Genomic DNA, 13,892 nt, shown 5'->3' with positions numbered 1-13,892 from the left:
AAAAAAAAAGAGAGACGAAGGGGAGAGTCAAGGAGAGATGCAACAGAAATCAGGAACTGGGGTGGCACACGTGACAGGGAACCTCTCTCCACATCAGAGGTCCTCAGGATCAAATCCCAGTGAATCCTAAAGGAAAAAAACAAGAAGAGGAGAAAAAAGAGAAATAGACACATCTGCCCCATGAGATCTAAGCCCCCTCTCATTTGGAAGCACAGTAGGCATCACCATCCCAAAATCCTCAAGACTGAAGAATGAACAAACAAAGGAGGGAATGCAAATATGGTCTATGTAGACTTACTGTTCTTGTAATGGAAGAACTTGTAATACTGATATAAAAGCACTCATCAACTGAGGTTCTGAGTGCAGGGAGAGGAAATAACAGGTGTAACATGGGGCATTTTGGGAACATCAGAATTGTCCTTTATGACCGATACAGACCATTAAACATTTTGTCAAAACCTATAACATTGTGTAGTGCAACAGGTAAACCATAATGTAAACTATAGTTAGTAGCTCTGCTTCAATATGTGTTCCTCAATTGTAACAAATGTACCACACTAATGAAAGATATTAGTAATAAGGAAAAGTGGGGGAGGGAGAGACAGTGGAGTATATGGGAATCCCCTATATTTTTTGATGAATCACTTATGTACTCTAAAGCTTCTTTAAAAAAAAAAAATTTAAATCTTGTAGGTCACTATAAGGATAGAATATATACAAAGCATACACTGTCCAAAAGTTCTGGATGTATACAGTAAAGCATTTTACTACTTGGGAGTGAGGCTGGGAGAGAGAATCAGGGCCTCAAAGATCAATAGAAAAAAATTAGCTGGCCAGCAGTAGGTCAGGCTCAAAGTCCTCAGTCCTGCTCACTGATTTTTGTATCACATTAGTAATCGTACTGATTAGTTTTTAAAAACCCTATGGAATCATTCAAGAGGCCATGAATTAACATTCCTCTGCTGTTTGCTGCTGATGCTTTAGAAGACCTATGATCTTACACAGTATTCTTTAATTCTTTCCTTATGATACCTGTATCTTCCATTCTACCATTAATCAGTTTAAATTTTTTAAAAATTGCTTTAAGAAATTTTTGAAAGAAGATGCTATTATGAAACTTCTATGAAACAATTTTTTATCACTTGTGCAAAACTTTTTTATTTCATAAGAAATATTAAAAGTTTAAAAGTCTCTAACTATAGAGAAGGCTGAAATATGAAGTTTCTCCCTGAAAATGAGCCAGTTTCAAAAACATTTCTCACCAGTCCTTTACTTTTTTTTGCAAAAGTGCTTTTCCTAGTGATGTTTGCTTATGACACATGTCACCGATCATTAGACGTCCAGAAATTGTGAAGACAAAACAGGCCTGGAACCCCAAGACCTTCACAGTTTTATGCCTTCCCTAAACTCTGAAGGGCCACACAGCAAGATGTGTCCTTTTGCCTCCGAAAACCGTTAAACATCCTCCCTAGAACGACGGATAAGTCAAAGGCACAGGTCTCAGGGCCAGGGTGTTAAAGGAACCCAGCAGCACCCCACCCCCACGCACCCTATGACAAGAACTTAGCCAGGAAACGAGAGAGGCCACTGGAGACTACAATTCCCAGCAGGCATAGCGGGAGCGGGTTTACGCACGCGCAGCCCAGTTTCTAGTAAGAGGTGCCATTCCGGAGGTTTTTGGGAGAAGAAAATGGCAATATCACGGTTAAGGCTTGGAATAATCAGGTCCCCTGAGATACGGACGGTGATGGGGCGCTCACGCCGATCTCACAGCACGTCCCAGGCCTTCGCTGAAGTGCTACGGCTGCCGAAGAGGCAGCTAACGAAGCTAGTGTTCCCACTACAGGAGCTCGAGCGGCACCTCCACCCGGACTCGAGGCCCGACCTTCACCTGAGGATCTTCGACCCGAGCCTGGAGGACATAGAGAGAGCCGATGGCTTCTTCACGTCCACCGCCCAGCACCGCATCGAGTACCTCAGCTCGGCTGTCCGCCTCGATCACGCTCCGAACCTTTCCCGCCCGGAGGTGAGAGTTGCGAGGGTTCACGTGCGCAGAGGGTGTTAGAGCTCCACCACCCCATCGGTGGTGCCTGCTTGGACGGGGATTTTGCTATCACCCATATTTTGTTACCACAGGGAGAGATATTTTCAAGCTTCGTGTTACTTAATTTTCTAACTTTGTTTTGACAAATATAGTTATTTTAACTAAATAAGCGTATATACCTCTAATTGCCTGGGTAACGAATATAGACTGTAGAAGGTTTTAAAGCGTAAAAGGATTAACTCTGTCCTTTTATTATCCTTTTGCAATAGGGAAAACATGTCGAATCAACCTATTCCTTTGTGACAAAGTGACAAATGTGAGAAAGCATAATAATTTCACAAATGGCATCATCCTTATTAATATATAATTTTCACGCAATCTAAATACCCTATCATAGGCAAAATAATGATTACAATAGAGATGGCAGTAATATGAAATATTTTTAAACAGCTTTTATTAATGTGTTCATTAGTCTGCTAAAAGAAGGCTCAGATCTCTACTGCTACATCACTGTAGCCGTAACTACAGTAACTGCATCACTGCACTGAAACTTTTCTTCTAAATACATTTAGAACTGATATAATAAATTGTGTAAACAGAACTCAGGGAGTACATAAGTTATTTAGTTAGAAGTCCTGACCCGGTTCTGCACAATATATAACATCCCTGGTCCCCAGTGGGGTTTTGCTTTGTTTTAAGATTTGTTTTATTTATTTATTTCTCCCCACTCCCTCCTTTTTTGGACTTGCTGTGTCTCTTGTCTAAAGGAGGCACTGGGAACTGAACCCAGGAACTCCGATGTGGGAGGGAGGTGCCTAATCCCTTGAGCCACCTCCATTCCTTGTTTTGTTGTGTCTCTCATTGTGTTTTCTCATTGTGTCATCTTTTTGCATCAGCTCACTGTGCCAGCCCCTTGAATCAGCTCACTGTCTCATTCGTTTTCTTTAGGAGGCACCAGGAACCATGACCTCCTATGTGGTAGGTGGGAGCTCAGTTGCTTGAGCTATATCCCCTTCCCTCAATGGTTTTAATAACCAAAAATTCCCTCACAAATTCCCAGAGGGGGTTGTGGGGGTGGGCAGTACTGCTCTCATGCAGAACCATTGGTTGGTAGTCCCCTCTTCAATATCAGTGTTAAAAAGAAGAGCTATGTATATTAATGATAACTATCAATAATATTTCATTGCTTTCCACACTACAGAGGATAAATACAAAAATCTTCATTCGGACAAGAGAGGTTAAGGGAAAGGAATAACCTCTTAATTGCATTGGTGTCAGTGTACTCTGGGAGTTGGTGGAAAAATGGGATTCCAAACGTAGTTGTATTTTAGAACCAGTTATGTTGAAATGTACTTGTTTATTTCAAAAGGCTTTGTAAATGTAGAATGCTTAATAAATGTTGCAGTTATTCTTGAATAGCATATTGTATTTAAAGCACAGGTTCTAGATAAAGATGCCCTAAGTTAAGTTCAAATCCCAATTCCTTCACTTTTTAGCTTTATAACTTTGAGCCAGTTATTTTATCTCTTTTGGCTTCTGTTTTCTCCCATGCAAAATGGGGATAATAATAGTACCTACCTCACAGAGATATTGTAAAAGGTAAATAAGAAAATATATGGGGAAGTGGATGTAGCTCAAGGTGTTGGGCTTCTGCCCACCACGCGGAATGTCCCAGGTGCCTCCTAAAGAAGATGAGCAAAACACCAAGCTGACGTAATGGGCTGGCACAGCCAGCTGATGCAGTGAGGAAACACAGCGAGGAAATGCAATGAGACAAAACAAGCAGGGAGCAGATGTGGCTCAAGAAAGCCTCCCTCCCACATGGGAGGTCCTGGGTTCAGTTCCTAGTGCCTCCTTAAAAGAAGATGAGCAGACACAGAGAGCTAATAGCAAGCACAAACAATGCGGTAGGGGGGGAATAAATAAATAAAATCAAATTAAAACCAATGGAGACTGCTTAGAACAGTACCTGGCATTAATAAATCAATAAACATTAACTGTAAGTTATAATTTGAAGTTTGACTAAGCATTAAGTCACTTTCAACTTGGGCAGGCAAGCCTACAAATAGTTTGACAGAGTCTTGCAGTTAATACAACATAAAATAAATAATATGTATAAATTAGTACTCGGGTATCTTCTTTTTTCTTGTTTAAGGTATGTTTTATAGGGAGAAGTAATGTTGGAAAATCTTCCCTAATTAAGGCTTTATTTTCACTGGCCCCTGAGGTTGAAGTCAGAGTCTCCAAAAAACCGGTATGTTGAAATTTTAAAATATGTCTGGACTATCTCTGAATTGATTAAGGTGAATAGCAAAAGTTGGGTGGTACAAGAAATCATGACTAAGTTCCTACAGAAGTAATTTCTTCCAAACAAGTAGTAAAGCATTTCATTAACACCTGTGTATTTCTCTGAAGAAAAAGGAAATGTGACTGGATTTACTTTAGTAATTTTGCCAATATCTTGAGGAAATCTTCATCAAAATCTTCTCTAAGAATTGTCAAAAAATATTCTATTGTCATTCTACATTGCATCTATGAAAGCAGTCATCTAGTTCCACATTGATTTTAAGACAAACAGCTTTAAAAGTTTTTTTCCTACTATAATCTTTTATACTGGAGGAGCTTTCTATCATTTTCTAATTCCCTTCACTTCCTCCTCAATGATGCAAGCTCTATCAGAATCTGATGCCTTTTCCTCAGAACTCATTCCCCCACACACACACTTTATTACCTATCCATGACAACACCTTTCTTCCAACCCTAATGCTCTGTCCCCTTTCATCATGTGGGAACCCTTCTGTGAGACTTCACTGGTTTTCTCTTCCTCCGCACTTCATATAGTTAATTCCCTGATTATTCCCTATTGCTGATGATTGGCAGAAATGGAGGGCTGATAAAATCCAATCTGTTTCCATGCCTTAGCCATCCCATCCTCACTCCTGTCCTGCCTCAGCAAATAACCCAGCTACACTATGACCCCTAGGTAGGGAAGTTCCCTTATTTTTGTGAGAGAACAGTGGAGGGATTATATTCTTGACATTCCCAATAAGTTGACCTTGGAACTTAGTCACCATTTATAAAAAATCTTTCCTCTAAGAATATTTGTTCTCAGTTCCAAGCAATTGACTAACTTATAAACTGTATAACTTAAAGCTCTTCTTTTCTGGTTAGTAAATGTCCCATAGATATAAAACCATGAGTAAACTACTTGTTATTGTCTTCACATCAATTTTAGTTACACAAATATTTATAATTTGAAAAAATTGTTGAAAGAAAGCATTAAAATCCAACTCATTAAAGGTATGTAGAGCATCTTGATTTTAGGGAAGCCATAAACCAGGTATAACAAAATATCAGACTTTAGATCTAGGTTTTCTAAAAACCTGTATGACTACAGTAAGCATTTTAACCGATCTGTGCCATAATTCATTTCCCTTTAAAGTAGAGATATATTAATTATCAGAGAATATGGACTAATACAGTCACACATTTAGAACACAGTGACTTTTTTAAGAGAGAGTTAAAGACTCCAAAATATTTTGTCTATTTGTTTATATAAAGTTCTTAAGTCACACAGACTTTTTTTTTTTAAGATTTGGTAAGAAGAAATGGTGTGATCTAAGCTTATCCTCCTACCACTTCTTTTCTATCTTCTTTTTCTGTATCACCAATCTGTTTAGTTCAGAATTTACATGGAATACTTAAGCTTTTAATAAATATTTTTTTACTGACTAGGTAGCAATATTGTGAGTCATGAAACATATAAAAAAACATTTTAAGACACTTTTTTTTTTTCATTTACTTTATCAGGGGCACACAAAGAAAATGAATTTTTACAAAGTTGGAAAATATTTTACATTGGTGGACATGCCAGGTTATGGCTATAGAGCACCTGAAGATTTTGTTGATATGGTAGAGGCTTATCTAAAAGACCGAAGGAAGTAAGGAAGAATTTTTCTTATAATAGTTTATACTTTTAACCCCAGAACACTTTTTCACCAATAGAGCATTCTACACATAAAGAACACTACTACTAAGTTTTATGAACTTATTTAGAATGTCCAATTTATTCTCCTTATAATATTCTGAAATATAATATTTACACCAAAATATGTACTGCTTGCTTTGTTTCTGCTTGAAGGTTAGCTTAATCTTAAATTCAAGTATTTTCCTAAATTGAGACTATAAAATGTCCTTCAGTAGAGTTTATTAATTTTTTAAAAAACCAAAGTTTTAGCTGGCTAATTTTGAAAATGAAAACAGTTAATGTGGTATATACTAGATTTAAATAAACTTCATTGAATTCTGATCATTGTTAAAATACTTCTGACCTCACATCCTCTGTAAATGTTATCTTTTCTTGTCTCTATAGATAGTCAGGTAACAAGTTCTGTTTCAAAAATTGCACAATATGTAGAAAAACTAATGTTAAACTTGCAAAATGTAAAGAAGTATGTACAAGTACTTTGCTTATTGTAGCTTTGCAGGCTAACATCGGTTTTCATAGAAACTAAGATGAAGTATTTACATAAGAAAATGCAAAATATGGGGCTGTCCCCTGCTTTCTATTAGGTGTCTTTAAAGAAATTCTAAGAAAATTAAACCTGACTATGATAGCTTATGTTAATTGGATTCATGTCTTTTTCACCCACTAGAGTTTAAGCTTTTACAGGAAGGGGCTCACTCATCTTTGCATCCAGTCCTAAGCAGAATGTCTTAAGTTCAATACATGCTTATTAAAATAGATGAATATTTAGTGAATTTAGTTTTCAAAGGTAAACAACACTGAGACTTGTTGAACTGTTAGATGAACTTCCTGGTGAATTGAGAATTCATTTTGCCCAAAGAAATTTTTAAAATTTGAATTGAGAATTATTCAAAAGAAACTTTCTTAGTCTAATGGGGAGTGGGGAGGAGGGGAGATAGGAATGAGTTTATTTTATATTGTCATTAATCTTCATTTCTACATTCTTATAGTTTGATGAGAACATTTTTGTTAGTGGATAGTGTTGTTGGAATTCAAAGTACAGACAATATTGCCATAGAAATGTGTGAAGAATTTGCATTACCTTATGTGGTAAGTATTTCTTTTGAACCCTAGTTGCAGTTAGAAACCCAAGTTCTGCATGGGTATTTGTATGTGTGGACTTTTTATTGAATGAGCAGGTTTTGCATCTGCAGAAGATAAGCAAGAGTGCCTTTTGGATAATTTCTTCAATTATCAGCTATTAATGTTAAAATAAGTTATCTGGCACTTTTATTCTTTTCCTGCTGTCAACTTTTAAGTTTTTGAAATTATAGTCAAAGCAAAAGTACCCTTTTTAAGCTGTGTTCTTAAGTGTTCTTTTTCATGTGTGTATGTGCACATGCATGTTTTAAGGCATTGTAGACTTCTTTCTAAAACATGTCAGTAGTTCCTTAATAGCAGCTTAACAAATAGTACTTATCAGAATGCAAGGAAAACAACTGCAACTGAGAAATTTGCTAAACCAATTTGGAATTTAAGAGCCATTCTAAGAACATAGCAGGCTCTAGCACACACATGTAGGATTATTTATGTTACTGGGAATATCTTAGCAGTGTTCTTTCTGTTACTGACCTAAAATAGAATACAGACTAGTAGTTTGGTACCCCCAATAATTCTGCTTTGTGAGACTTCCAGATAAGATAGCACTCTTTAAGTTCCTTTCTAAAGAAAAGTAAGGAGCCCAAAGACTATAATTTGGTTTCAAAAAGTGGCAGAAAATCACGAACATGTAACAGTGGATTTAATGCAAACCAAATCATATTAGATGGCCAATTTTTTGTATTGTACAGAATTCTTGAGATTTGCAAAAGCCCTATGAAGCATTAGCAATAATTTAAAGGAGTCAACAGATTATTGAACATAGTTTACACAGTAAAAATACCAAAATACTGCAAAATTGATTTTATTATTATTGTATTCCTGATTTGGTATTGTAGGTACCAGTTTATGAAATCATAACTTACTTTTTTGGAAAAGTGTTTGGGATAGAAGAATTATATCATTTTAAATATAAGCATATTTGCCTTTATAAGGAAAGACTCCTATTTGGGAAGATTCATAGATTAGAACACCTACACTTTCTGCTCCTTTTCCTTCCGCCATTAGCATTTTTTATGACGGAAAAGCATTAGTGATTGGTCAGGAAATTTAATTTTATAGAAATTCTTTAATTTCCCAGAAAAAATAGATCAAGGGTCTATTTTTTAATTGATTTTGTAATCTTCTTTGCCTTGACCATCCTCCAGGATGTAGTTGTCTTTGGACAAGAAAAATTTGAGACTTGGAATTTAACTGTAGTGGATACAACCTATAAAAACCCAAATTCTGATTTTTTTCCCACTAGTGATTATATATGAGATTGAACTATTTTATAAGTTAAAAATGATCACAGGATAGCAATTTTTTACAGATAACATAATAATACTCATTTATATGTCTTAGACCACAAGGTATGTAATGATTGTAAGAAACATATGGCTTAAGATGATTGCAAATATGACTACAGTGTCCTTTTCCACCTGATCTTAAAACCAAAATATTATGGCCCTGTGTAGTTAAAGCATTGTCAAATATCACAAACATAGTATATACATTATATGTTGCATATATTAACTCATTTAATCTTCAAGAGCAACTCCTTTAGGAGGGTATTGTTTTTATTTTATAGATGGGGAAACTGAGGCACAGCGCTTAAGAAACAGGCGTGGACCCCCTATTTGAAACTAAAAATTGGCACTAGAAAAACTGGCTAAAATGTGTAGAACTGTATGAAGAAATATTTTGTTTCCAATGCTTAAAAACAATATTTTCTTATAGATGGTATTAACAAAAATTGACAAATCTTCCAAGGGGCATCTTTTGAAACAAGTGCTACAGATCCAGAAATTTGTTGACATGCAAACACAAGGATGTTTTCCTCAATTGTTTCCCGTAAGGTAAGAGTTGAATTCTTTCTATAACTTTATGTAATAAGAACATTTAGTATTAAATCAGTTTCTTAAATTGAGGTATCACTTAAAATTAGAAGAATTTGGAAGCCTGCATGCTTAACCATGATTTGTTGGTACAATCCATTAGCACTTCTATTTTTCCCTTCCCTCTATTCTTCCTTCCTTCTGCTGGTTCTTGTTGGATCTTCCCAATGAGCATTTTGTTCATTTTCTACCTCAGCCTAGCTCAAACCTAGATCTTTTTCACCTTTTAAAATCAGCTTAACAATAGCCACAAAAAAAATGCTGCCATCCCTTTCTCAGTTCCAAAGAAAAACAACATATTCTTATGGTAGAAAACGGATAGAGGCTGTAAGGAAAGGAAAAAATTTCTTTTAAAAGGGACATACATAAAGTAAAAATGCTTCATATTAAGTTAGAATTAGTATTGGCACCAGAGGGAATAGTTATTTCCTGAGCTGGTAACTTTTAAGATATTATAATATGGCTTAATGATGAAGCATGAGCCTTTACTTTTATTGTATACCTTGGGTATAGTAAGTAACTTACTCTTAGTGGAAGCAACTAGCTAGTTGCTGTGAGAAAATAATGAATCCAAGTACTTCTTGGTTATATATGAACCTCCCCAAGCAGTCATTTTAGTTTCTCCCAGTCTAGATGAGATTTAAGTTTTTTGGAAATATGAACATGCCTTTTGAAATCCCTCTTCATTCATTCCTACAAAATATTATTTTCTCTTGGTTTACATTCATATATATATCATATTCATTTAACTATGTCTCTTATATACAATGGAAACTCCTAGAGGCAGTAATAAAATCCTAATTCTTCTTAGAGCTCTAAGCATCATCATATAAAATTAGCTATTCTTTTAAGTATTCAATAAGAAGGAAGTGAGGCTTCTGCTTAAAAAGCAACATAGACAAAAGTATGGGCAAACCATGGATTAACAGGAACATTTGTTGAAAAAAAAAGGGAAGTTTTAGTTGACTATAAGCTGAGTTTGTACTTATAGCGTGATGTGGCTTGGGAAAAATTGCCAATGTTTTCTTGGGCTACACTAATAGAATTATGGAGTTTAATACAAGGTTACAGTCAAAGAATAGTCCCACTGTGTAGTTGGGGTATGTGCTGCTAGACCAGTCAAGGCAGCATTAAGAACTATTAGCACTATCTGAAAACAAATGGACTTAGAGGAGATTATGTCACTATATAATTCAAAACACTTAATTGATCCTCTCAGGAAACATGCCTATTTCACAGTAAAGGTTACAAGTCAGAGATGCTAAGTGAGTTATAGCAAGGTGTAGCAGTTTAATATTATTGATGAATTCCTAAAAGAAATATTGGATTATGCTTGTAATCTGATCTGTACCTGGGCATGATTTAGTTATGATTAGAGCGTTGACTCCCCGCCCCTTGGTGGCAAGGGACTCACAGATAAAAGGCAAGGCAAAGGACAGAGTTGGAGCTTTTGATGCGAGGGTTTTTGATGTTGGAGTTTGATGCTGAAGCCGAAAGCTGGAGCCCTGGGAAGTCAGCTCACAGAGGAAAGAGAAGCCAGCACCAGGAAGAAAGGAACCTTAAACCCAGAGAAAAACAAGCCCCAGGAACATAGGAAACCAGGAAGCCTAAACCCTCACAGACATTGGCAGCCATCTTACTCCAAATAGACCTTGGTGAGGGAAGTAACTTACACTTTATGGCCTAGTATCTGTAAACTCCTACCCCAAATAAATACCCTTTATAAAAACCAACCAGTTTCTGGTATTTTGCATCAGCACCCTTTTGGCTGACTAATACACAAGGCATTTGCTAAAATAGAAAGAGCCTTAGAGTCAGACACCCTGGATTTGCGTAGTTCCTCTACTTCTTGGCTATCAATTTTATAGCATTTATTTAATTTTCTGAGTCTGTTTTCTCACTGATAAAAATGTGATTATTTAGAAGTATTAAAATGTATTGTGACTGATGTACACACTGTAGGTAAATAGTAAATGTTCGTTTCCTTCCTTTCCAGAGGCCAGGGTATCAGTAAATGGCTGAGGCCAACAGCCTCGATTATGAGATATCCAGTACTTTCTAGAAGCATTCTTTCTTCTTGTATGCCAGCATTCACTGCTGTATGATCCCAGAATCAGTACTGCTATCACACTCACCAGAGGTGACCAAGGCACTGCAGAAAGCTGTACTGCTCTTAAAACGTAATAATTGGGACATGGGAGCCTACTGGCTTAACTTTAGTATTCACTCTGACTGCTTTTTGTTTTGTTTTCTTTTATGATTTATTTTTATTTTTTTGAGAAACTTACTTTTCCTAATCTTTTTTTTAATCTTTTTTTTTTTTTAAAGATACATAGATCACACACAGTGACTATTAACAGCAGGAAGTTGGCAGGCTGTACCCTGTACCTCTCAAAACCCAATTCAAAAAGTAGAGTTATATATCCTACTTAATTTACCAGCATGACCAAGCCCCATTTCTTCCCTCCTAAAAGAAGTCTGGCCTATTCACAAAACAGTTATTATAAAGGTTTTATTTCATTCTCTTCCAATGTGTTCTTGGAAGGGGAAAGTTAGAAGGGTAGTGTAGAGATATAGTCCAATGAAGATTGGTCTTTAAACCTGTAGAAAAAGGTGAGTGCTAACCTTCATGCCTGAACTCTGCCCCAGCAGGATAGAGATAGTACAAATAGTGAAAGGCCCTCCAAGACTGATGCTAGAATCAGTCTATTAGCATTTTTTACAAATGGTATGGAAGAAATATATAAGTGGGCACAGTATGTGTGTTTCTATGGTTTTCTGTGAAGTGAAATTCCAAGAAGATAAGAACTGATTATAATAACAGAGGAAATTATGTATTAACAGAAATGTAGCAAATGACATCAAGGTGCCATATTTAGTGGGCAGACTATCAAACACGACCTTTTCTTTAAATGGTGTACATATGACTTCATTCATCCAAGAAATCATGTGGTTTTCAAGCAGCTTGCTTTGGTCAAAAAGTCTAACATGCTGCACTTTATCAAAAATGGAATTAGTAATAAAGCAGAAAATATTTTACCTGTATATAAAACCATAGTGTATCCATGCCTGAGAAACCATGTGGTCAGTTTCCATGCTGATGTATGGATGAACAAGTGACTGGATGGATGGATGGGTGGATATAGTCAGAGATAAATAATAGGTACACTAATGTTGATGGTAATTTAAAGAAACTGAAAAAGATCTAATTTACCAAGGTAATTGAATTTTTGTCACAGAAAGAACAAGCCAAAGAGATCAATACATTTATCCTAGAAGATAGAAAGCAAAGTAGAAGGCATGGGAAAATATTTAGAATTCATGAAGGAAATGGATAAGATTATTTGGATCATCAGATTTTAGAATGTTGGAAGCAGAGGCTAGGAAAGAGGAAAAGTAAGAAATATTAAAGGACATTCTGCTTCATACATGAAACTCAAAAGATTCTGTAAGAAAAATTTTTTAAGTTGAGATGAATTCTACCTCTGAGGTAAGGATGAAAATGACTTTTCTTTTCTTTTACAGTGCTGTGACCTATTCTGGAATCCATCTTTTGAGATGCTTTCTGGCAAATATAACAGGAAATCTTAAAATTAATGACTGAAGATTCAAAATTTCTATGCTGACTGGAGTTAAACACCTAAAAGAATTTAAACATTTTAAAAATGTGGGTCTGAAGCTTGTAAGAGGATTTCTTTCATTTTAAAACATGCATCTTCCCAAACCAAGAATGAATTTGTGCCTGGGAAAATAATTTATAAGTAATTGGATTATGCCGTTCATTAAAACAGATCCTAGCTGCTTTTCCTGATTTAACAAGCAAAAGCATACAGAAATCCATCAAGTGAAAACTTACTACAACTGTGTAGAGAATCTTTTGCCATGTTTTTCATTGGGGCTTTTGTCTTTTAAAGAAAGTGTCTATTATGTACACTTGTAAATATTAAAAGGAACTAGGTAAAAGAGACTGCTTTTCAGTTAAGCATTGATAGGTAGGTTGACAAATGCTCCTATATATTCCTATAATTTATCTTGTTTCTTGAATTTTTGTATATATAAAAAATATTTTTGTTAAAATTTAAGATGTCCATGCTGGAACATCAGTCATTTCATTCTAGGTTCATTCACCTTTATAGGTAGAATCAGAACATCAGAAGTCAAGTTCCAGTTCTAATACTTACATGTTGGAACAGATTACTTGATTTCTCTGAGCCTTACTTGTAACTGTAACCTCATTAGTTATGAAGATTAAGATGGTATTACATGGAGTAATATATGAAAAGAACACCTGCCAATTTGTAAAGTGAAACCAACTAGAGAATACAGCAGAATTCATAGGTAGATTTATCACAGAAAACATCCTGTCATGGGGGAAGTAACTTTTTCTCAAGTGAACAGAAAAAAATCCAAACTAGCTTGTAAGTGTGAAAAGTGATTTGCTAAAGACAAGAGAAAAAAGTTGGTGGGACAGTTTAGAACTAGCACATTAAGATTCAGAATAGAAAGATAAAGCCTTATTTTGAATTAAGTTAATGGACAAGCTTTTGTGAAGATGCCACTGCCCTATTCAGAAAGGACTTTTCAAAGTGAAGCTGAATATTAAAAGATCAGAGCTATAGTACTAGGTAAAATATTTATTAAAGCCATTAAACAGTGTGGCTCTTTGAAAGAACTCAGTTATAAAGATACTTTTACCTTTGTTTTATAGTTGATAGAGCAGATCTTTGTTGTTCTGTCAGTGTTTTAAACAAAAAAGACTGTTTTATTTGGATGAAATAAAATACATGGAGATGAGAATTACTTTTGAAGTCATCTTTCTGCATGCCAGTGTTACTGCTTGCCTTGA

The 13,892-nt window shown here is 35.6% G+C and overlaps 1 protein-coding gene across 1 annotated transcript; it reads left to right on the top strand.

The window, feature by feature from the left end:
• Window positions 1-1,630: 1,630 nt before the first annotated feature.
• Window positions 1,631-13,843, top strand: GTPBP8 (GTP binding protein 8). The gene is made up of 6 exons (XM_004475576.4): window positions 1,631-2,026; window positions 4,200-4,298; window positions 5,855-5,985; window positions 7,022-7,121; window positions 8,889-9,007; window positions 12,572-13,843. The coding sequence occupies exons 1-6, from the start codon at window positions 1,691-1,693 to the stop codon at window positions 12,648-12,650; spliced, it is 864 nt and encodes a 287-aa protein (XP_004475633.1). The 5' UTR covers window positions 1,631-1,690; the 3' UTR covers window positions 12,651-13,843.
• The last annotated feature ends 49 nt before the right edge of the window (window positions 13,844-13,892 follow it).

Source organism: Dasypus novemcinctus, chromosome 4 (genome assembly GCF_030445035.2).
Source record: "Dasypus novemcinctus isolate mDasNov1 chromosome 4, mDasNov1.1.hap2, whole genome shotgun sequence".
Lineage (NCBI taxonomy): Eukaryota > Metazoa > Chordata > Mammalia > Cingulata > Dasypodidae > Dasypus > Dasypus novemcinctus.
This window is presented reverse-complemented; position numbering and strand designations above follow the sequence as displayed.